The 24,725-nt window shown below is 44.1% G+C and overlaps 1 protein-coding gene across 1 annotated transcript in view; it reads right to left on the bottom strand.

The window, feature by feature from the left end:
* The window catches only part of PDE10A (phosphodiesterase 10A), a 273,805-nt gene that overhangs the window by 7,659 nt on the left and 241,421 nt on the right, over window positions 1-24,725 (bottom strand). The window contains exons 18-21 of the mRNA XM_047769767.1: window positions 23,075-23,247; window positions 7,279-7,390; window positions 4,216-4,296; window positions 949-1,037 (exon numbers count right to left, since the gene is read on the bottom strand). Of these exons, the coding sequence (XP_047625723.1) occupies window positions 949-1,037; window positions 4,216-4,296; window positions 7,279-7,390; window positions 23,075-23,247 (455 nt within the window). The remainder of the gene's footprint in view (window positions 1-948; window positions 1,038-4,215; window positions 4,297-7,278; window positions 7,391-23,074; window positions 23,248-24,725) is intronic.

Here is a 24,725-nt window from a genome sequence, read left to right as displayed (position 1 = left end):
GGGACATGCACTTCTCCAGCCAATCAAGAATGAATCCTCACGCACACTCCAGTGTCCACATGGCTCGGCCCTCAAGGAATCAGATCCTATTTTACTAAACTACTCATTAAGGCCATGGTGGCTCAACAAGAGCAGCTGGGATGTTCTCTTTGTCTCCACAGGAGCAGAGAAGCAGAAACAGTGGGATCTTCGGAAAATCTTCTTGCTTGTTAGTCTTATTTGCTTTCCTTAAAACAACTGGCTCCTGGTTTCCACAGCGGAGGATGGGGCACTCTGAAGCCTTTGGTCTGGCTTACGACCGTCCAGTCCACTGTCTGCTGGGCCCTGGACGGTGTCCGCTCCAGCCCCCAGGGAGGCTCTGGCTGAGTGGTTACAAAGGGCCCCTCAGCGCCAGTTCCCCTGCAGAGAATCAACAGGCGTGGCTGTCTGCTCATCACCTTTCGTCTTCCTCAAAGGGAATTTCCTTTCAAAGCTAAAGGAAACTCTTAAAGTGTTCCAACGTTCTTAGCTGAGTTCAGCCCTCAGAAAAGGTGGTAACAGAACACAGAGCGATCCAAGCTAGAACAGACTAACGGATGGCGGACACTTCTTTGGGGGAAAAGGAAACTTAAAGAAGATCCTGTACGAGAGGCCCCCTCCTCCATTAAAACCATAAACTGCGGTTCAGCTGGGCCCCTTTCCAAACAGCAGCCCCAAAGGGCTTAGTGCCTTTTCGAAGAGAGCACTGGGCAGGGATCTCTGAGTCCTCAAACACCTTCTTGTTCCTTTTTGGTGAATGAATGACTCTATGAATACACACTCTTAACACATACTTGTTCCACACGCAAACACACAGCCTGTCTATTGTAAACGGTGGTCAAGACGCGCGTAGGCCGAGATGAAGCCCGCGGTCCCGTAGAGGGCGCAGCCGTCTCCCACAACCCCCCGAGGCTGGAGCACCGTACGTACCTGCAGGCCTTCAGGAGAGGCTCTGTGGGCGGGAAGATCTGGGTGAGGGTGGTGTAGCAGGGGATGGCTACTGCGTTGTAGAATCCGAGCTGCCTCCGCGCAGAAGCCACAGACAAGAAACACAACCGCACGTTAGCAACGCGGCCCGCACTGCGCGCCTCACAAGTCAGTTTTCCGCTGCTCAAGCCTCCCCACCCACTAAATGTTCCAGTTTTGCTCTGGAATATCGGGCTCAGTGAACACTGCTGGAGATGACGGTTCAAATTCATTAAGATGCAGGAGTTCCCGTCGTGGCTCAGTGGTTAAGGAATCCGACTAAGAACCATGAGGTTGCAGGTTCGATCCCTGGCCTTGCTCTGTGGGTTAAGGATCCGGTATTGCCATGAGCTGTGGTATAGGTTCCAGACACGGCTCAGATATGGTGTTGCTGTGGCTCTGGTGTAGGCTGGCGGCTACAGCTCCGATTCGACCCCTAGCCTGGGAACCTCCACATGCCATGAAAGCAGCCCCCCGAATGGCAAAAAGACAAAAAAAAAAATTCATTAAGATGCATTCACAGAGTAAAACACACAACAATTTAATTGTAAAAAGAAGCTAATCTAAAACCCAAGGGTAACATTCACCGGGATTGGATTCATAGATCAATCAAGTTATAATTCAAGTTCTAGTCTTTATCTCTGGTCAGATTTAGAACATTAAGCGTTAGCATTTCCAAGTCAAATCAGCTGGTCTTCCACCTGGACGACCATGTGCCAACACGATGCTCAGGAATCACTGCTGGGTGTTTTGTTTGTCTGGTATCCTCGCTTCTGGCACCTTGTTTGGTTTCCTGAAATTTTCTTCATCTCCTCCCTCCCTTTTTTTCCAAAAAAAATTATATATATATATACACATATATATATGTATATATATATACACACACATATATATACACATGTATATATGTGTATATATATATATACACACATATATATATACGTATACATATATATATATGTATATATATTTTGCTTTTTAGGGCCGCATCTGTTCCATATAGAAGTTCCCAGGCTAAGGGCTTATGCTACAGCCCCAGCAAAGCGGGATCCCCGCCGCATCTGCAACCTACACCACAGCTCGCTGCAACGTGGCATCCTTAACCCACTGAACAAGGCCAGGGATCGAACCCGCACCCTCGTGGATACTAGTCCAGTTGGTAACCCACAGAGTCACAGCGGGAACTCCCTCCTCCCTCCCTTTTTTGACCTACAGCAAGTCTCATGGATTTTACCAGAGTTCTCTTAGGCAACAGTTCTCTCAATATGTCAGAATTTGAAGTTTTTAATCTATGATACTTTAAAAAATGTATCAGGAAGTTCCCCGGTGGCTCAGTGGTTAAGGATCAGCATTGTCAGGGCTGTGGCTCTGGTTGCTGTTGTGGTGCAGGTTCCACCCCTGGTCTGGGAACTTCCACGTGCCCAAACGCCACCCCTCCCCCCCCCAAAAAAACCCAAACAAAAACCAGCAAAACAAAACAAAAATATATTAAGGAAGATTTTGTTAGGAATTACTCTGGGCCGCTGTGCAGATAAGTGATGCTGGCTCAGACAGACCTACTGAAGGCCAGATGTCCAAAACCTGCAGGGTGATTAGCCAGAGAACACACCGTCTGGTGTAAATAACTGCCCTAATGGGTGACAACACGCACAAGATAAAGTGGCCACCAAACCATGGCTTACCAAGTTCTTTGAAAACCTGAGCTTCAGTGAGATCCCACCAGAGAGCAGCGAAGAATCAGATCTCCTTGGCTCCTCTCTGCCTTCTCCTGCTGTAAAGTCTGTCCTCTCACTAGAATAAAGCCTATGCGTCTCCCTCTTTCCAGCTCAGGCAGAGACTTGCTTATTAATATTTAGCAGATGCCATGGGGCAGAAGATCTCCAGAAAGAGGTTAATTATTGGGAAGTGGAGTCTTTTATTACTACGGCAAAGAATAACTTCACAGTAATCACGTCAGAGGCAACATATGTGGTAAAATACTAGCCGATCACAGAAATACTTGTTTAAAACTCTCTAATACTGTAAACAGATCTGGAATGTTGGCAAAACACAAACTAGTCTCTTAATAAAATAGCATGAAAATGGAGCCCGGGCTCTGATGACAGTCCCAGTTTTCCTGTGTGTCCTGTTGGGGTGACAGCTCCCCATCTTAAGTCACATCTTCCAAATGCATGAACAAATCAAGTATCAGGTAAGTGAAGAAGACGCAGGTCTATGTTCCTTTCACCTCAGAGTGGGGCAGGACTTCACAAGGTGGCGTGAAAGGCAGACACAAGACAGGAAGGAACACTTGTGATTACACGCACGGGAAAGTTCCACTAACAATGTTAAAATAAAACCAAACTACAGAATACTGTGCAGCACGCATGGGAGGCCTGTCGCTGCCGTTAGTGGAGAAGGGAAGCAAGGCTCCTGGTGGAAGAGCTGGTGAAGGAGATTAGTAACTGCTCCCAGGGGGCAAGGAGGAGAAGAGCCTCTTGCTGGGGCCGCCTCCCGCTGGGCGGTGCCCTTTAGAGCTGCCCACACCTCTGAACTAATGGTTAGTACATTAGCCTTAAGCACAGCAGGAACAGTTGAGAACTTACCCAAACTGTCATCGTGTGGGTTTTCTGAAATGTGTCCGAAACTGAACTCTATGCTACAACTATGTGTCCACAACACCCTGATCACTACGTAGAAGCCTGACAGTTTAAAATGACGCTAATCAAAGGACAACGCCACACACCACACGTGCACACGTGCAAAACTAACAAGGAGCAAGGGCTCTCAAAACATCAACAATTGACATAAATTATGTAATAAGACCCAAAAAGAGAAGAATTCATGCCAATTCACCGTGAGACGAAACTCAACCTGTACTAAAATACTGTGACTGTGTTAGGAAGAGTGGACCTAATCAAAATCTATTACTAGTCTCCAAAAAATACCCTTGTCCCTTGGATGACAGACTATTTTCTTGTCAAAAATATTAGCAATTGAAATTCATCCATCCCCTCTATTTCCAGGAACAAAAAAAGCTGTCATTTACTGTAATTTCATCTGCGGAAAGAGGCGATGACAAGGCTAGCTGTGAATTCTTTAACTCCAACTAAGATTGGTCTGACTACCCCTCAAAGTCCAGTTCAAAGGAGGAGATGGCAAGTGGCTCCAGGTCCCGCAGGACGGCACATCCCACTCACTGTGTCAGGACCGACCGCTGGAAACGGCTGGACTGCACCTCACCGTTCATACCTGGCCTTGTGGGACTTCGTCCTTCTTGTCTCTGTCCATCATGGGAATAGGCTGTATTCCCAGCTTCTTCATCTCATCACCCTGGGATAAACAGGGAAAACCACGCTCTCTCAGTTTTACAAAGTTATAAAACTTTGATATGAATGAGTTGTTCTCATTCTTCATTAATGTTCTTCAAGATGAATAATGTTTCTGGCTAATGAGCCAAACTAATGTCAGAATAATTTAAAAAAGACATCATATAGCTTTATTGGTTTTGCCCTGATGCTTATTTCCCGTACTGAATTACCAGAAACCTAGCCGTCTCTCCTGGTTTCGTTTCGCAGAAGCCGGCACAGGTTATAATGAGAGGAGGAACAGTCCATGGGCGAACAAGGACAAACCATGAAATAACCTCAAGGCCCTTCTCTAGCTGTCTCAGAGGATCTTTCCCGTGTGCGGAGCGGGGAGGAAGCGAGGCTTTGGAGAGGAACAGCAGCACTTCCAGGATAAACAGATAGTCCTGCCACAACACGTCGCTTAAGACAGAGTAGAAGTGGCCAGAGGTCAGCGTAAGGTGACCACTGTAGAGGTTTAGCAAAGAGTCATGACATCACGGGCTCTGGGCCGGGCAGCTCGCCAGTATCATTTCACTCAATCTTCATGGAACAGTCTGAGATACCATCAACCCCATTTGGCAGATTTAAAAAATCTTACTCCTTTTATTTATTTTTAAGGTTAAAGAGTGTTAAAATCGTCTTCCTAGCATTTCCTCATTTTTTTCCCTAAGGCCCTGGTCTTCTCTCACATTTCCTAATTATGTTATTATTTTGATTATTTTAATTATGCTTGTTGTCTGAAATGAGAAGCACAGAACAGCCAAAACCATTCTAAATTTGCAAAGAAACAAACAACTAAACCCTTGCTGAGAATGCTGAAGGACAGCTCGGAGAGCCCTGTCTTTAGGTAGAGGCACTGGACGTACAGCGTTTGTTCCGGTCACTTTAAGTAGGGACAGCAGTGGTTCTCAGACTTTTTTCCTTTTCGGTCCTGAGTGGAAGAAAATAACCAGGCCGCCTGCTCACAGATTTGCAAGCCCAATCCATGAAAGGATTTTAAATAAGCAGGGCTTTGAACATGTGCCTAGAAAGAGGGACCCATGCTGAAGAGGGGACAACCACCGGGGTCTGGGCGCAGGAAAACTGGCCTGTCGGGCGGGGGGGGGGGACGCCGAGGGGGACAGGGCCCTCCAGGCCTAGGAAAGTGTGGGCACAGTCAGGGGCTCGGATGACAGCAGGACAGACTCGAGTAAGGGATCCAGAGGCCTGAGACCCCGAACGGCCTGCACGTTTAGGGGCCACGTTCATGACGTCTGTCTTTCTCAGGGCAGCTGGAGAGACAGAGGACTGGGGGGCGGGGCCCCCCTGCCATCAGGATGGCAGAGTCCTCCAGAACCGACCCCGAGGCAAGCCAGGCACAGGGCTGAGCCGGACAGCGGGCCTGAGGCGGCTCTCCCAGGAGGAGAGCCGGGCTGGGTCTCCGGCAGCGTGGCCCCAGACCGTGCTCTTCACCGCCGCCAGGGCGACTCTGAAAGACAGAGGCAAAACATGGCTGGACGGTGGCAGCGACCCAGGCAGGACCCGGTGAAGGTCTGAAGTGGGGAGGGGGCGGCGGGGAGGAGGAGAGGGTGGGCTTTTTGTCCATCCAGGAAATCAGCTCTCGAGCCCTGGTGACGACATTTCTGTTTCCTCCCAGGGCCTTCGGCAGCGCCTGAAGGCAGCACCTCTGAGCCTACGGAGAGCTCAAGCCACCTCCCCATCCCCGTGGATGCTGAGCCAGTGCGGACAGAAAGGGGAGAATCTACAGGGCTGTCACATCGTGATTCCTATTTCAGAACACAAATATAAGTGTCAAAGTGTGAACTAGATCAGAGTTAAATACATAAAAGTCTTTGCAAAACGATAAGCTAGCGTCCCTCAAGTGTCCTGACGTGAGAGTTACAGAATATACTGTAGGTGTCCGCTTTTAGACACGCACGCAAATCAAGTGACCCGTGATGATCAGGTCAGACGTTACAGCTCAGCCCGTACGTCTAAGTGCTTGAGAGTAACCGGATTTGGACACACGCCAGATAAAGAAAAAACCCGGGCAAGATCGTGCACACAACGGAAGGCGTGCTGGAGCAGCACCTACCGCCCCCCGAGGAACCAACCCCAGGCTGCGGCCTCACTCAGCCCGCAGGGCAGCCCCTTCCTCCGTGGCCGCCGAGCGCGCTCCTGCTTTTCACCTTTTATACAGTCCTTCTCTGCACATGAGGTGTAGGGTTTCAACCAGCGGCCACCAAACTCTTAGTCCTCCGAACCTCCCTTCACTTCTTCAAACTAAACGGCCTGCACAGACATCTTACAGGTTTTCGCACAAACGAATCTTTGCACTTGCAGGAATGGAGGCATGTGTGCATGGACGCACTTGAACAGGACAACTGTGTTCTACTTACTCATGGACAATGCAGAGAGCGCACTGAGGAGTAAGACACACTTCTGGTCATTTAGATAATTTGGCCAAGAAAAGGTCTCCACGAGAGCCATTTACATAGTGGTTTCACATGTCAGGAATATCGTGAATTAACACCCCACAAATTGTTCGAACTCATCATTTGCAGTTGAACTGTTTTGTATATTTACACGATCTCGTGTTTCTAGGGCACCGGATGTCTCTCGAATTTCTGGCTATAGGTACATGCTGCCCATGATATGAGGGTCCCTCTTAGGGCTTTCGCCAGCGGCTCCCATAAAGTGAATGACAACCCATCAGTTATTCATTAAGGAAAAGTGCTGCACCATCGCGCAGTGCATCAGTTCCTGGACTGTTTCCGTGGCCAACAGAGACCTTACATATTCCAATCAGATGTAACAGAATGACTGCTTTTACTTTCTATCTGTATAAATGCTAAACAGGGTTGTTGTTTTTTAAGTAACTAGCAACTAAGCCATTGTTACTAAATTACCCATAGATTTGATTTCCCCTCATTTTTTTTCTCATTTCTTGATGTTATCTATGTCCATATAAAAATCAAAGACGTACCTCGGCCCAGAATTCCGCATATATATCATTTGCCGTCAGTTTTGTTACTGGCCACAGTTTTGTCACGGAACAGAGATCACAGGCAGTCATCATCAAACCAATGACACGGTCTCTAGAACACAATGATATAAAACTGGTCACCGCAGCACTTGTCTGTTGATAATAACAGCTAGAAAGACTTATTTTCAGGAGTCAGTGAGGCCTCAAGTGGGCCTTGTTTCCTGATGGGGGAAGGACAGTGGTAAAGGGCAGATACAACTAACAGGCAAAAAAGTGAGGATTAAACAACAGCGTGGCTCCCGTTGTAAGAACACCAGTTCCGTGAAGAGTTTATCATACATTCCTGCTGCCTCTTGTTTCTGTTGAAATAAGACAGAACGTGGGCATGGCCCTGAAACCATCTAAATCCTCTGGGACGTTTTACTGCCGTGAGCCAGATTTTCACTTTCGTATAATTTTAGAAATTTAGAGTGAGAAGAAACTCTGAAGAAAAAAAAAAAGAAAAAAAAAACCTCTGTCCTGATCTTTTCATTTTATATAAGGAAAATCTGAGGGGCAAATAAAAGGAAGGATTTCTTGCAGGTGTAAGGAGCTCAGGACAAGGCCAGAGCAGACGCCCGTTTCCAGAATTCTCTCCCAGCCCCCCACGTGTGATGAGAAAAAAGCCACATCTCCAAACCCTGTACAAGCTCTCACTTCCCAACTGAAAGGCGTTTCCAGTTGCTTTGCACGCGCGACTATGTGTTCTGTGTCTTTTTTTTTTCGTAAATATACTTTGGTTTCATCTTTCCTCTTAAAGAAAAATAAAAAAATCGCTTAAAGAAGTTCAAACAGGAGTTCCCGTCGTGGCGCAGTGGTTAACGAATCCAACTAGGAACCATGAGGTTGCAGGTTCGGTCCCTGCCCTCGCTCAGTGGGTTAAACGATCCGACGTTGCCGTGAGCTGTGGTGTAGGTTGCAGACGCGGCTCGGATCCTGCATTGCTGTGGCCCTGGCGTAGGCCGGTGGCTGCAGCTCCGATTCGACCCCCAGCCTGGGAACCTCCATATGCCGTGGGAGCGGCCCAAAGAAATAGCAAAAAAAAAAAAAAGACAAAAAAAAGAAAGAAATTCAAACAGACATGGCCCCTATAATTAATGGATTTGGTCTAGTGACACAGGGTCACCCCGAATGAAATCGATACTCAAGGTGGCCCCGAGTACCAGTTGTCAGGAGCTTTTAATACGCAGACTTCAACTTTTGCAAAGCAAGTTACATAATAATAAAGGCAAATCACCAAAAAAGGTGCAGAACTGTACAACAAGTGAGAAGACGTCATCACTCCAGCTCCTCCTAAACCCTAAGGAGTAGGAGGAACCACTGCTGCTAAGGCAGCCTGGCTCCCTGTGGGTGCACAGATGCCCCCGTCTGCGGGCACAGAGCTGCCTGGGTCTGAGCGTGTCCCCCCAGGACACAGCAGCTGCCTGTCACCTGGCAGTTTCTGGTGCAGTGGTGTTCCCTGAAGCGAAGACTCCTGGCTGTTTGAGGGGCCCTGCTTTGCTATTAGCCATGTCTTGGATGCCGGTCACTTCTAGGGTTTGCTTGTTTCTCATCAGCCATTTTCCTTTAGCCCGTTAGCCTATAAATGAGATCTTCTATAGCCTTACTTCTGCTAGGGACACATGTCAAAAGCATGTCACGTCTCTAACGGGGGGACAAGACAACGTCGACGCCGTCAGTGCAACTTATGTGTATCCATCCTGTGACCCCCACAGATACCGGGTGAAGATACATATCCTTTCAAACCATTGGGAAGCCTCGTGTTTCCCAAGCACTTCCTGATTTAAAAGAAGAGTATTTATTTCTGGATCTGGGTTTCTAAAGTAACGCGTATGCTATCTGGAGCTCGACAGGTAGATATCTTTACACAGAAATAGAACATGAAGAAAAAAAACTGTTGTTTTGTTAAATCACTATTTCATGAGATGGAAATAATTCAACCTTATTCAATCTACATGCACAGAAAAAAATCAACGTTTATTTCTTTTGGCTAAATATGTGAATAAGCTTTATCTTAAAAAAGATTTCTTATCTCATTGATCTATGGAAAAACATGTTAACATGTAGAAGCAGTTTTCTCACTGGATATGATTCCATTGCTACAACTGTAAATGATTATAACCTAGTTATCATTTCGATTTTGCTGTCAAAATTACTTAGACGAAACAGTGTAACAGTACTTTACTGTCAACCCAACAAGTAAAAATAAAACAGGTAAGAAAATTTGTACTCAGTGCTTTTAGTAAATAATGTTACTCATTTTTTACTCTCAATGACAAATCAGCTGATGGTCATGGTTGTCCAGGACTACTCACCCTAATTGGAACCGTTTTATTTCTTTCCATGAATGGGCCAGGGCCCTAACTGGTCTAGAGACCTCGTTCATATCACATTCTCATAACCAGCTGTGAAAGAGATGGCGTTTGCATGCCAACCTTGTCCTGGGTACGATCTTGTGTGTCCTTACCGCTGAAACACCGGAGCAAGAACCCGACACAACGCCTCTATTGCAGTGATTCTTGGGCAAGTAATTTCAGGGGCTCTGACTGCATTCATTTATTCCTAAAGGTTCCGAACGCAGGTATCATGCATGGTTATAGAAAGGAATAAAATACACCCTGCTCTTGTGGGGCTCATGTTCCCACGGGCGGAAGGAGAAAATGAGGTAACACTTTGGTGCAACGAGTCTGTGTAAAACGTATTTTAAAAGAGGTGGAAAGACAAAGATCAGGAAGAGAATTCCAGGAGAGATGACAGTATGTGCAAGAGCCCTGAGATGTGGGGTGTTCGAGGAACCGCTGGAAAGCCAGCCTGGCAGAAACGTGGGTCCGAGGGGGAGCGTGGGTGCTGCGACGTCCAGAGGCAGGATGAGCTGACTTTTACTCCGAGCCGGACGGTCAGATGCTGGAGGCTGTGAGGAAGGAGAGGCATGATGCCCGTTTTAAAGAGATCACGCAGGAGGACAGCAGCTCGAGTTGAGGTGACGCTAGCGGAGACGAAGAAGGTAGGATCCTCGAGGAAGAGCCAGGGTGAGACCTGCGAACCCCACGGGAGCGACAAGGACACGTCGCCTTTCTCCCTGTCTTCCCCTCCTCCCCCCGTCCTTTCCCCCAGCACCCCCACCCCCACAGACCGGGTGGAGGAACTGCAAACACAAGACCTGTCACAGGTGACCTGTCGCCCGTGGCTAGCTTTGCCTTCCCAGGGCTGCCCTATTTTAAAATTCTTTTCCCACATCAGGAGATGCTAGCATTCCCGAACTTTCCAAAAGGAAGAGAAAAGGAACCCCAGAGCCTGCAGGATTTCCGATGAGCCCCAGCTCTCCCCTCCTGCCCCCGCCCCCGGGCCCCTATCTTATTCCACACACTCTGCAAAGTTAATTACCCCAGGCTGCCCTTCATTCGCATGAAACGTGTAAGCAGCTTTCGAAGAGATTTCAGGCGGCACCAAGAAAACACATGAAGAGCGAAGTCTCCTGTGATCATTACTACAATTCCTCACGGTGGGAAGAGCTGGGACGCAGGGAGCTGGAGACGGAAGGGTCGGGGCCTCTAACTCCCTCACTGTCCACCGGGCTGTCCTCACTGCAGCCCCCAAATGCCAACGAACATGTTAAATGTGAAAAGAAAAATAAAGAGAGCTCGGTGGTAAAACAGGAACTGTGCCTGCTTCAGTACAGGGCGTGTCAGCCAGGATCCCAACAGGACGCAGAAGACACAGCAGGAGAACTGGACCAGGGAGCGGAGGGACGGCTCACACGGGCCTGGGCGGCAACGGAGGAACCAAGGGACGACCAGGCACGGAGGGCCAGACAGTGGCCGGTCCCCACCCCCTCGTGAAGGGGCAAGGACAGCGGGCAAGGGCTGAACTCGTCCTCCGGGAGAACCACCAAACCAGGGGCCCGCAGGGAAGAAGCGAGGGGAACAAAGACGCCAGATCTTCTCCGTCCACACCACCGGCAGCAGAATCCAGATGGTAGCTGGAGGGAGGGCAGGGTGGGGCTGGGGGGCTGAGCGACTTGCCCCCAAGGGCCAAATGGAAAAGGAGGTGAGCACATCTGGAGGCCAAACAGAGGCTGCCTAGCACATGGGAGAACACGAGGCCAGAGCTAAGAAGCTGTGGTTCCCACAGAAAAAGCACCTTTGAAACGCAAACTATTTAAATATCAAATTGCACCTGTTTATTCGCATATGCATCAATGTGGCACAGAAATAGAAAAGTGGTTTTAAAGCCAACGTTTCTCCTCATTTAAGAGCATCTCTGCCGTTCATCTTTGGGGACACAGAGCCAGCTCAAAACTGTCATGCACACACGCACACACACACAAACAAAAGAAATGCATGTCTTGCTTATCTTAGAGTGCGCGTACAGAAAGAGCTGATCAAAGACCAGACCTCTACTACGAGGCATCTTAATTCTAAGTGTTATAGCAGTTGAGTAGAGTCGTGCCAAGTGATTAGGGAGCACTGAGAGAGAGTAAGCGGATGTTTTTGTTTAGAAACTGTCATGTAGCCTTATTGTAATTCCTGTTTTATTTTAAAACCAGTATTTGAAAAGAGACTAGGTTAAATCCTTTCCCCCTTAAATTATCACTGTAATTCTTTTTTTCTTGTTTTAAAGCTTTTAAAGGAATTTTAAATCACTGCAGCGAGTAACTTAAAGCATGTCTATAATAACCAGTGTACTTCTCTCATAATACAATCTATTTTGGTTAATTTATTAAGCATTAAACAGCACTAAGGATGCTACAGATTCTCTGAAAATATGATTTGAGCAAGTGCAGAACCAAAACCACAGAAAAGCTTTCAGCATCTTATTGTTTCCAAAGACACAGATAATCACCTTTGATGTGAGCATGGGCAGGATACAGTGAGGCTCTCACTAAACCAACTTTAAGTGTCAGCTCTCAGTTCCTCTTTTTGTAGAACCCTGGGTTGCTTTTTAAAAGCGCCATTAAGAAGAGAGAAAAGGAAATTAGATGTCAATGGAGACCCAGTCTTCAGCAAATGTGTGTCACAGAAGGATTTGCCGTTATTAAAAACATATTCTAACTTAAAATTTATTTGCCTAACAAAATCCTTGTGTTAGTTGCAGAGTTGAGAACCCTGGCAGCGTAACACGGGCTTCTGCGTGTAACCTTAAATCAAGTGAAGACGCCAGTGATTTCACCTCTCCCCACATTTCAAGTTCTTCCACTGAAACATAATGCATGCTGAGCAGAAGGAGCCTCAGACACTCGCTGCTCTCGCAGGGGCCAATTCACCGACGCTGGAGGAAACCACACAGACAGGTGTGTGGTCTTTCGAAGTGCAGAGCAGGAGCCACGCCAAAGTGTGCTTCTCCAGCTCTGTTTCCCCGCTGTTTAAAGAAACGTCCAGGTGTTTAACACACCCTTTCTTTTCTTTTTTTTTTAACTTTTTTTTTTTGTCTTTTTGCTATTTCTTAGGCGTGGCATATGGAGGTTCCCAGGCTAGGGGTTGAATCGGAGCTGTAGCCACTGGCCCACGCCAGAGCCACAGCAACGCGGGATCCGAGCCGCGTCTGCAACCTTCACCACAGCTCACGGCAACGCCAGATCGTTAACCCACTGAGCAAGGGCAGGGACCGAACCTGCAACCTCATGGTTCCTAGTCGGATTCGTTAACCACTGTGCCACGACGGGAACTCCTACCCTTTCTTTGATGTGCACCTCATCCTAAACTAGGGAAAGCGTTCGGAAGAAGTGTGGCAGAGGAACGTGCTTGGAGGGTACAAATATTCCCTGAGGTTAAGAGAATAAACTTTTTCATTAGTATATTTCCGAATGCTTCTAACAGATACGGTCCACAAATTAGCTGATTTTTAAAATACATGTTCGAGAAACAAAATACATGAACTAAATGGAAATAAAAATTATAAAATTATAAAACCTATTCACAATTCACATATTGACATTTTAATATCCGAGAAGATATTTTAGCTTGACTTTATAACTTAGAAAAGCACATTTGGTCTTTTATAATGTTTGCCAAAGTAGTCCTTAGGCAAGACTATATATTCTTCTCCTTTCATAAACCTGTGGTAATTCAAGAAGAATGCCCTGATTTCTGCGGACGGTCTGCTCACTTTTAGGCAAAAGGAGACAATGAGCCGTAGTTGTTTCAGTAAAAGCGAAGCTGCACTTGGCCCATCCTTGGTTTGAGTCCGGAGGTCGTTTCCCAATGAGACATGCATTAACCCTCTGTGCCACACGGCAACTCCCTTAGAAGTATGACTTTAATCTCCCTACTCGCGATTTAGAAATACAATTATTCTTAATTTAAGTAAAGGATGTACGTCTTTAGATAAGAAGCAACCTCATTCTTGGCCAAAGTTTGCCACTGATTTCATCAGATGAATGATGATCTTTTGTGTTTTAGCATGAATTCCAAGTATAAGGGGAGAGGCCATTTATCAACTATCCAATACAGTAATTTTAATTAATATTTCCAAAAATTATCTTCAAAGAAATACCATCTATATTTATCTATAAAAATTCTAACAATATCAGATAAGTTAATTTATTAAAGTATAAAACAAACCAAACTAAATTGGCTATTTATGTGAGAGGAGAAAAGAAATACTAGGCTGAAGTAACTCCCTGCAATGGAAAAGGCAGCTGGAGCAGAGCCCGAAAGAGAACAAGATTTCACAAAGAAAGATACGACACTGCGAAGCAAAGATAAGCAGTAAAGGAACAGAATAAACTTTATTTAAAAGTATATTTCCAGCTAACAGACCACACATTAACTAACACGGAGAAATCAGCTCTGGAGAAGCATCCTTTTCAAACTACACGCAGAGAACCCCTGGCCACCACGAATATGGCAGAGCCAGCACTGGGGGCACCTGCCCAATGAGTAACATCAGTGCTCAAGGCCAGTGGAATCAGGAAGAGAGCATTTGGTCATGTTTCTTTTTTTTTTCTTTTTGCCTTTTCTAGGGCCACTCGTGTGGCACGTGGAGGTTCCCAGGCAAGGGGTCGAATTGGAGCTGTATTGCCACTGGCTACAGAGCCACAGCAACGTGGGATCCAAGCCTCATCTGCGACCTATACCACAGCTCATGGCAACGGTGGATCCTTAACCTGCTGAGCAAGGCCAGGGATCGAACCCGCAACCTCATGGTTCCTAGTTGGATTCGTTAACCACTGCGCCAGGGGAACTCCTGGTCATGTTTCTTTTGAGCACGAACAGCTTAAGCAGGAACATAAGGGAAAGACACAAGAACTAGCACAACCTGGAGTGGATACTGCCTGCCCTGCACAGTGCTCAGCGGAGCCATTTCCACCGCTGTGATCAAGTCTGTCTGCAAACTGCACTTCCCCCTGGAGAAACAGCTGTCAAGACACAAATGATGACACGCATGGAACATCTGGAGCAGACCCACGTCGAGGAAAAGGGTGGCAGAACATGCATCCTGGTCACGGGGGAACTGACGTCTGTGTTAACTCCAGTGTAGTGAAGGTTCTCGAAGATGGAAAGGAAGAGAAATGAAGCGTTTCCAACAGCCAGGAGGGTACCTGCGAGCCTTTGTAAGGCATCCCTGTGACCTAACTCCATGTCTTCCATCTCCCAGGATAACGCAGAGTGCCTCGCCTATGCAATTCCTTACACAGACCATCACAGAATCCGCATAAGGGAATCTACGAAAGGCCGACAAAGCCACATCAGATCCATGAATTCCACCCTTACTAATAATCCTAAAATAGATAAAAGCTTGCTCCGTGCCATGCAGAAGTCTGTGACTGCTTCTATGAGCTCACCAACCCCTAATTACCTCAAAGGAATGAGATCTGCTCTCACGTGGTAAACCAGGAGCAATTCCATGTATTTCTTTTGATGATTTAATTTAAAGGCATACTGATACAATGACATACTCTCCCTCGTTGAAGAGCAAAACATTTGAGGAGCTCCTATTGTGGCTCGGCGGGTTAAGAACTCGACGCAGTGTCTGTCCGTGAGGATGCGGGTTCAATCTAAGGATCCCACATTGCTACAAGCGGCAGCGTAGGCTGCAGATGTGGCTGGGATCCTGTGTTGCCATGTCTGTGGTGAAGGCCAGCAGCTGCAGCTCCCATTCAACTCCTGGCCAGGGAACTTCCATATGCCACAGGCGTGGCCGTAAAAAGAAAAAAAAAAGAACAAAACATTTGAAACAAAAATGTCTGTTTATGTTTTATCACCAAACACATATTCCTAGATTGCATATTTTTTATACTTTAATTTCAGTGTAACATATAGAATTAAATGCATAAATTTTAAAGATAGAGTTCAATGACTCTGAAAATGTATACCATCTGAAACTTCCACACCAAAGATGACGAGGATGTTTCATGATCCAGAAACCCCTTGTGATCTTTCCTGACAACACCCCTCATCCGACGCCAACAGCAGCCAGTCTGAATTCCATCAGAGTCACAAACGATACTGATTTGTTTGGCGTGTTCTAGAATTTCACAGACATGTTTTCATACGGTATACACTGTTTTGCTCAGCGTAATGACTGGGATTTATTCATGAGGCTACATAAATCTGCAGTTTCTAAGTTTTTTTTATTGCTGAATAGTACAGTACTTCATTACATAAATGCCAGACACGGTCTAACCATTCACCTGTTGTTGGACATGTGGGCTGCTTCCAGTTTGGATATATTATGAATAATGCTGCTATGAATATCCTTGTCCAAGCCTTTGTGTGAACATGTTTTTCGTTTCTCTCGAGAAACCTGAGTGCAATCTCAGAATGAGTGTATGTTTAGCTTTATACGAAATTTTCAAAGTACTGTCTGAAGCAGTTTTAGATTTTACATTCCCATCAGCAATATATTAGTCTTTCAGCACCTCCACATTCTTGCCGGCATTTGGTACTGTTGGTCTTTTCAATCCTGACCATTCTAGTGAATGTGTGATGGTGTATCTATCACTGTGGTTTTGTTTGGTTTTTCCTTACGATTAAAGAGGTTGAAAAAAATGTCAAGTTCTTATTGGCTTTAAGTTCTAAAAAAATCTTTTGTTCTAGGTGCGTAAATGATATGCTAAGAAGAGAAAGTGGAATCATAAAATAATCAATTTAAAACCACAAAAGGTGGAAAGAGAGGAAGACAGAATTGGGAGCAAAGAACAAGTGCAAAAAAATAGAAAAAAAAAAAACAACAACAATAACAAGTATAGCCCATATCACTGCAACTATGTCAATATCATTTTAAATGTCAATGATCTAAATACGCCAATTAAAAAGCAGAGATCATCAGAGTGGATTAAAAATCAAGGCCTGAATGTATGTTGCCTGTAAGAGACATCTTTTAAACATAAAGACACATATAAATTAAAGGATGGAGAATGATGTCCCCTGCTAACATTATTCACAAGAGAATGAGAGTAACTGTATTAACTTCAAACAGAACAGACCCCAGAGCAAGGAAAGGGGTCAGCAAGAGGGAGGAGCATTTCGTGACGAGAGAGGGTCAGTACTCCAGGAAGACACAACAACCCTCAGCCTGCATTCCCTGGCATCAGAGCATCGAAATATGGGAGGCAAAAACTGATAGAATGGCAAGGAAAAATACATGAATCCACGACTACTGTTGGAGACGTCAACCCCTCTATCAGAAATGGACAGATTCAGCAGGCAGAAACTCAGTAAGAACATAAGTGAATTCAGAAACTTCACCAAACAACCGGACACAGTTGACATCTACACATTACTTCATCCAGCAACAGCAAACACATTCTTTTCAAGTTCAAAAGAACCACTCAGTGAGAAAGACCACATTCCAGACCATAAAACACACCTTTTAACAAATTTAAAAGAACAGAAATCATGCAATGCATGCTCTTCGATAAAAATGGAATAACTAGATATAAATAACATAAAATAGCTGGAAAGTCCTCAAATACTTTGAGATTAAAAACACTTCTAAATAACACACAGGTAATAGGATAAATTTTAAAAATATTTATAACTAAATGAACATGAAAACACAGATTAGCAAAATTTGTGGGATGCAGTGAAAGAAGTATTTGGAAGGAAATTTACAGCATGAAATCTATATAAGAGAAGAGGAAAATATAAAATTCAAAATCTAAGTTTCTACTTCAGATAACTAGAAAAAGAAGAGCAAATTAAATCTAAAGTAAGCAGAAGAAAAGAAATAAACTTAAAGCAGAAAATGGTGAAATTGAAAACAATAAATCAATAGAGAAAATCAACTAAATCAAAACCTGGTTCTTGGAAAAGATCAATAAAATCAATAAGGTTGTAGCCAGCCTAAGAAAAAAAGAATATAAATTACTAATATCAGAAAAGAAAACAGGAACATCTAAACTTAAAAGTTTTTATACGGCAAAGGAAACCATTAACAAAACAAAGACAAGCCACAGAATGAGAAAAAAAAATCTCTGATAATGAAGCAACTGACAAGGGATTAACCTCCAAAATATACAAACATCTCACACAGCTTTACATAAAAAAATTAAAAATGGTCAGAAGATCTAAGGAGATATTTCTCCAAAGAAGACAGACAGGTGGCCAAAAAAGCACATGAGAAGATGCTTAACACTGCTAATTAATAGACAGTCACAAATCAAAACTACACTGAGGCATCGCCTCACACCAGTCAGAACGGCCATCATCAAAAAGTCTAACAATAAGTGCTGCAGAGAGAGTGGAGGAAAGGGAACCCTCCTACACTGTTGGTGGGACTGTACGCTGGTGCAACCACTACGGAGAACAGTATGGAGGTTCCTTAAAAAAATAAATATAGAACTACCATATGACCCAGCAATCCCACCCTTGGGCAGCTATCTGTAGAAAACCACAATCCAAAAAGACACACGCACCCCAGTGTTCAGTGTAGCACTGTTTACAACAGTCAAGACATGGAAGCAACCTAAATGTCCCATCGACAGAGGAGCGGATGAAGAAGATGTGGTCCATACACACATTGGAATATTACTCAGCCATGGAAATGAATGAATGAACGCCACTGAAGCAATACGGATGGACCTGGAGATCCTCTTACTAAGTGAGGTATGTAAGGAAGCAGCACTGGTCTGCAGGAGCACATGGAGGTAGAGGAGCAAAACAATGGAAAGAAAAGCACCGCAAAGGTGACAGTCCCCAAGCAGACGCGGCTCAGATCCCCTGCTGCTGTGGCTGTGGTGGAGGCCAGCAGCTCTAGCTCAGATTTGACCCCTAGCCTGGGAACCTCCACATGCTGCAGGTGTGGCCCTAAAAAGCAAAAAATAAGTAAATAAATACATACAAGTGCATGAGCACCTAATAAAGAAGTTTCTAAATACATGGAGCAAAATTGAGAAATATATAAAAATTCATTACTTCTTATTTTTTATTTTTATTTTTTGTCTTTTAGGGCCGCACAGGCAGCATGTGGAGGTTCCTGGGCTAGGGGTCGAATTGGAGCTGTATCCACCAGCCTTTGCTACAGCCACAGCAACGCCAGATCCAAGCCACGTCTGCAACCTACATCACAGCTCACAGCAGCGCTGGATCCTTAACCCACTGAGTGAGGCCAGGGATCGAACCCGCATCCTCATCGATGCTAGTCAGGTTCATTATCCACTGAGCCATGACGGGAACTCCAAAAACTCTTGACTTTTTTAATACTGGAAACTCTATTTCCACTAAAAACAGGAAAAAATACATTCACAAGTGATAAAATCTATAAACAACCAGTGTAATTTTACTAAAAAAGTGATAGGACCTGTGTAAACAAACTACATAAGAAGTTATTCAAGACTAGAAAGTCATGTCAGTGATTTCTGGATAAGAAACCAATACACTCTCACTTACAAGCAAAGAAATAAATGCAACATAACTGCAATAAAAAAGTCACTTTTTTTTTTTTTGGTCTTTTTAAGGCCATACCCACGGCACATGGAAGTTCCCAAGCCAGGGGTCAAATTGGAGCTGCAGATGCCAGCCCTACACCGTAGCTATGCAACACCAGATCTGAGCCACGTCTGTGACCTACACCACAGCTCATGGCAATTCTGGGTCCTTAACCCAGTGATCGGGGCCAGGGATTGAACCTGTGTCCTCATGGATGCTAGTCAGATTCGTTACCACTAAGCCACAATGGGAACTCCACCAAAACTGCAATGCAGATATTTTTAAACGAAAAGACATCTGATAGAATATTCTTTTTCTTTTAAGTATTCACAATGAAGGGGATAAAGAGTCATACTGTATGATTTACAAGCAAGTAGCAGAGTGGAAAACAGGCAAAAGCATATTAAATGTTAATGTCTCAAACGTGGGTACGAGTATACGTCTCAGTGTAATTTCTATTTTTCTTAAGTTTGAAATTTTTCTTATAAAAATATAAAAAATACACTTACTAAGTAATAATTTCCATGAAATTTTTGGAAAGTAAGTGAAAGATGAAGATTATCTTACCAGGTATGCACAATAAATTTCAACATAGTTACAGTAATCGAAACAGTATGGTCACAGTTCAGGATTAGATAATTAGCATTTAAATGGTTTGAGGAGTCCAAAGAATTATTCAAGTTTATATGAAAACTTCAATTCAGGAGTTCCCATTGTGGCTCGGGGGTTAAGAACCTAACTAGTATCCATGAGGATGCTCATTCGATCCCTGGCCTCATTCAGTGGGTTAAGTATATAGCATTGTCGTGAGCTGTCGTGTGGCTCGCAGACACAGCTTGGATCCCATGTTGCTGTGGCTGTGGTGGAGGCCTGCAGCTGCAGCTCCAATTTGACCCCTAGCCTGGGAACCTCCATATGCTGCATGTTTCTCCCTAAAAAGCAAAAAGCAAAAACATCTTCAATTCAGTAGAATAAATGGAGTATTAATGAAATGGTTGATCAAAAAGAAACAAAGTTGTGTTCATAAAAATACAACTCCAGAAGCATTCATATAATATGAAAATTATAATTATAAAAATACACAAGGAACATGTTAACTGGTATTCATATTACTTTGAGGATAAAGGAAGCTGGCCTTCATAGGAAAGGAAACAGATTTGATAAAAACAAACGACAGATGTGGCCTCATGAAAATGTAAATTTCTCTGCAATTAAAATAAAGTTTTATTTATCTAAAAGTTAGAATAAAATTTTTGAAAAACATCTAAAGAAAATGTTTGTACCATGTAACAGGGAAAATTTTAATATCTTACCAATAGTACAGAAAGCAAACTGATTTATAAAAAATGTAAACAATTCAACAAGCAATACACAGAAGTCGTGAATAGACAAGCAGAGGTAGGAACAACCGTCAACAAACATGAAAGGATCTTGAACGCAGTGAGCTATCAGAGAATCGCATATTTAAAGAGCAGGGTTTCACTCCTATGTTGGAAGAAGTGTGAATTTTCAGTCTTTGCAAAAATTTAACATGTGTCTAAATTTCTAGCGCCCTATGTGATACGATATGTATACTTTAAAGGACAGTTGATAAGACTTTGTAAGAGAATTACTTATAGTGCGAAATTCTAGGAACATCTGATCCACAGAGAGGGTTAACGAGCCTTTGCCTAGTATGCCACACCATACGAGGCACAGGATTTTTACAAAGAGGCAAGCCTCTGGTACACAGCCAGCCCCGCTCTTCTGCGGGTTCTGCATCCGCAGATTCATCCAACTTCGGATGCTGTGCTACTTGCCTGTATCTAACCCTAACCCGAGGATACAGGGCCACATAGGGAACTGGGGACTAGAGCACCCTTTGACTTGGTTATGGGAGTGCTACCCTGGAACCCGTCCCCTGTGGACACCGAGGAAGGTCTGTAGGTACATTTAGGTTTATATCTGCACATTTATGCATCTATACACAGCAGGTCTCCGTAGGAAACCTGTGGAGAGGAGGGAGCCTGGGCCATTTTACATGAGGACTTGAACACTGGAATTCTGGTTTCCGCAGAGGCTCCTGGAAGGAATCCTCCCCCTGCCCTCATACAGTAGATGGCTATATTCTTGTTTTTCTTGTATATGTTCCTGCACTGTTTGAATTGTTAGAACAAATACGCATTTCTTTTTTTTTTTTTCTTTTCACAGTTGCACCTGCAGCACATGGAAGTTCCCAGGTCAGGGGCTGAATGGGAGCTGCAGCTGTCGGCCTACACCGCAGCCACAGCAATGTGGGATCCGATCTGAGCCACGTCTGCAACCTATACCACAACTCAGGATCATTAACCCACTGAACAGGATCATTAACCCACTGAACAGGGCCAGGGATCGAACATGCACCCTCATGGATGCTAGTTAGGTTCTTAACCTACTGAGCCACAATGGGAACCTCCACAGATGCATTACTTTTAAAATTATTTACTGCCAAAATGATTTAATCTTCATAACTATACAGTGTATGTCATTAACTCGTATACATGTACTGAGCACCAAGTATGTTATTTGCACTTAGATCTTTAATTTTCTATTTTATGATATTATTACTGAAACCATTTGCTAAAAACATAGGCAAGAAACTTGATACCACTTACATGACTCTCATTTATAACCTAAAAACAATGTACGCACATACTTTTCAGCAAGGCAAAGGGTACTTTAATCCAGGGCACATTTCTCCAATCTTACAGCTGCGAAGTTCTTATACTAAGATCTGTAGAAACAGGCGTTTGTTCACAAATACCATTCTTATGAAAAAGAACTGTGAACAAACACCTGTTTCTGCAGACCTTTGTACAAGAACTTCACACAAAACCTGTGAGAGGCACAGACACATAAACACTGTGAATCCCATGCAAACTTGGGCTGCAGGCAGAAGAGCGAGTGCTGCCCTGTGAGACGCAGACCCTCCCGCCATCCTGGGAGGGTCCTGGCCATGTGCCCAGACCGCCCCATGTGGAATTAAGATGGGTGCTTTCCTCAAAAAAAGTTCCCCACATTATATATGCTTCAAGCTCCGCAAAATCTGGATCTGCCCGTTTGTAGGAACACTGAATCACAAACAATTGCTGTTTAGTTAAACGAAGGCACGGGTATCACTACATTCTATAGATATCACACTCTTGAAGAGGCAGAATACATGTAAATGTGTGTCAGATGACGTCATGACATATCTCTCTCCAGTCATTTGTAAGCCTAATGCTGTGAGTTTGGGGTAATGGAATGGATTGCTTCTAAGAACCAGAAAGCAGAGTCCCCTAGAAAGAGATGTTATCATCCTTACCTTCAGAGGAGGCTCATGGACCCAAGACTCGAGGTCAGCAAGACTAGAAAAAAACCAGTAAACAAGTGTCTCCAAATCTAAAGACCAAGATGGCATTACTGAGGATGGACTTGGTCAGACGTGAAGACAGCAAAAGGGAAGTCCTAGCAAGAGAAGTTGGGGTAGCCACCTACCCACTGGCAAGGGGAAGAGGTGCCGTAGCCAATGGACTGAGATCTAAGGGACAGGTGGGCGAAAACACCTGACACCAGGCACGTCTCGGCTCAGAAAAAAAGGACTTGAACTACCTTAGCCTGGTGCCGTCGGAACATTTAAGCAATATGTTACTTACAAACCTCAAGAATTCACATTTCCGTTACATCCTCATGGTACACTGCCAGCAATCTTGTCAAGGAATGAGACACCCAAGCAAATACAAAGTGCAAGGAAAACAAAGAAAGAACACCTCTTCTTACATTTCTTCTTTCAAATGTAAATTTGTGCCGAGTTACATTCCTGTTTTTAAATACAAATGCATTCCAGGTAACATTTCCTGGGCCTCTAAACGTTTAAAAATTGTTTTTACCTATGTGACTGGTTATTGAGGTTTAGCGATCCGGTCTGGTACATCTCTTCCAACTGTTTCCTGTTTCCAAAGTATAAAGCGAGGTCTGTGGCAATGATGGCTTTGCGGATGATCTCGAGCACCTGCTCGTATTCACTGGAGCTCAGGGTGGAGAAGATGTTGTGCCCTTCCAACTAGGGAAAAAGACAAACACCACCAATAGCAAGCTGGAGCGCCCATCGTGGGAATTTTCAGTTACTTAAAACAGCACAGTCAGTCAGCGGCACATGGTCATGACAGGTTTGGGGGGAACAAAAGGACACTTTGAAGTGGCTAGGGAAACGAATGTTTTGCTTTCTCTCTTAAGACACAACAGTGAAACCCCGACTATGAATTACTTAAACTATATAACATCATTTCCCACCCAAGTGTTTAAATATAAATATACTTAAAGTATTTAAATGCCATATACCCAAGTATTTAAATATAAATATATACCTAGTTCTGGGATACTTCTAAGTAAGTAAGTAAAGGACCGGAACATATAAAATCAGCAAAAAGCTTTTCCTTTTAAGCTAATTAAAAACCTCAATAATTTTCATATCATACTGGAAATGAATGGGCTTACAAAGTCATCCATATCCTTGTCTACTTCCACGAGCCTAATGAGTAATAACCTGCTTTTTCTTATCCCAGATGAAACTGTCCCACGACCTGGAAATAAAATTTAGGCATATCAAAACTCTCTACAGGCAAGTGTGCTTTACACACAGCACAAGTCGCTGAGCTGTAGAGACCACGAGGCCCTCTTCTCTCCTGTCCTGGTGGGAGATGCACACAGCAGCTCATCCCCCACACGAGACCGGACACTGGTCGTTTGGATTCTGTTGCCTCAGAATTATTCTTCTGTATTTGAATCTTTAAAAAAGTGTTCACTGTAATTTCTTCCTCAGAATTTTAAGTTTTTATTTGTAATTGAGATTAAAATGGGTCAGTTTTGTTCAAACAAAAAAGGCTGTGATTGCATTTGTGGGTTCAAATTATTTTTTAATGATTTATTAGTCAACATAGTTGTACTATAAATTGACTTTTAACTGTTCCCACTTAAGCTACATTTTTTTAGCTGATAAAATACATTGAAAACTGGAAATTCTTAAAGTGTGTTTCTTTAGAAAGTCAGACACCTCCGCAAGATACTGCCTGTTTCCTATTGCTCCGAAATAGGGCTGTGTACCACTTATTTTCAATTATCAGAATCTTTCTGCATTATTTCTTTTAAGGCATTATATTTGTATTTAAATTATCCTATGATAAATGTAACAAACGGAGTTAGTTCTCGGTTCTTTTTTCTGACAACGGCAGCAGTGAGGACTTCCATGTGTAGACTGCTCTAAGGTTATGAATCCCTTTCAAACACATGATTCCACTTCCAAACTATAAAAGTGAAATACCCTTGGTATCTCACTGAAATGAAGTTTTTGCTGAAATGTTCACAAAACTCTTGACTAAGGAAAAACTGCAGTACTTATAAAGCGGTTACTTCAGTCAGTTTTAGTAGTGCGATTTCCTCTGAAGCAGACCCCGTAGGTGTAACAGGGCCAGAGAGGTAAAGGGCAGACCTGAGCAGAGCACAGGAAGAACCCCCTAAGTGTTGAGAGTTTCCAGGTGAACT

The sequence above is a fragment of the Phacochoerus africanus genome, chromosome 2 (assembly GCF_016906955.1).
Source record: "Phacochoerus africanus isolate WHEZ1 chromosome 2, ROS_Pafr_v1, whole genome shotgun sequence".
NCBI lineage: Eukaryota > Metazoa > Chordata > Mammalia > Artiodactyla > Suidae > Phacochoerus > Phacochoerus africanus.
The sequence above is the reverse complement of the archived record's forward strand: the minus strand, read 5'-3'. Positions and strand labels throughout refer to the sequence as shown.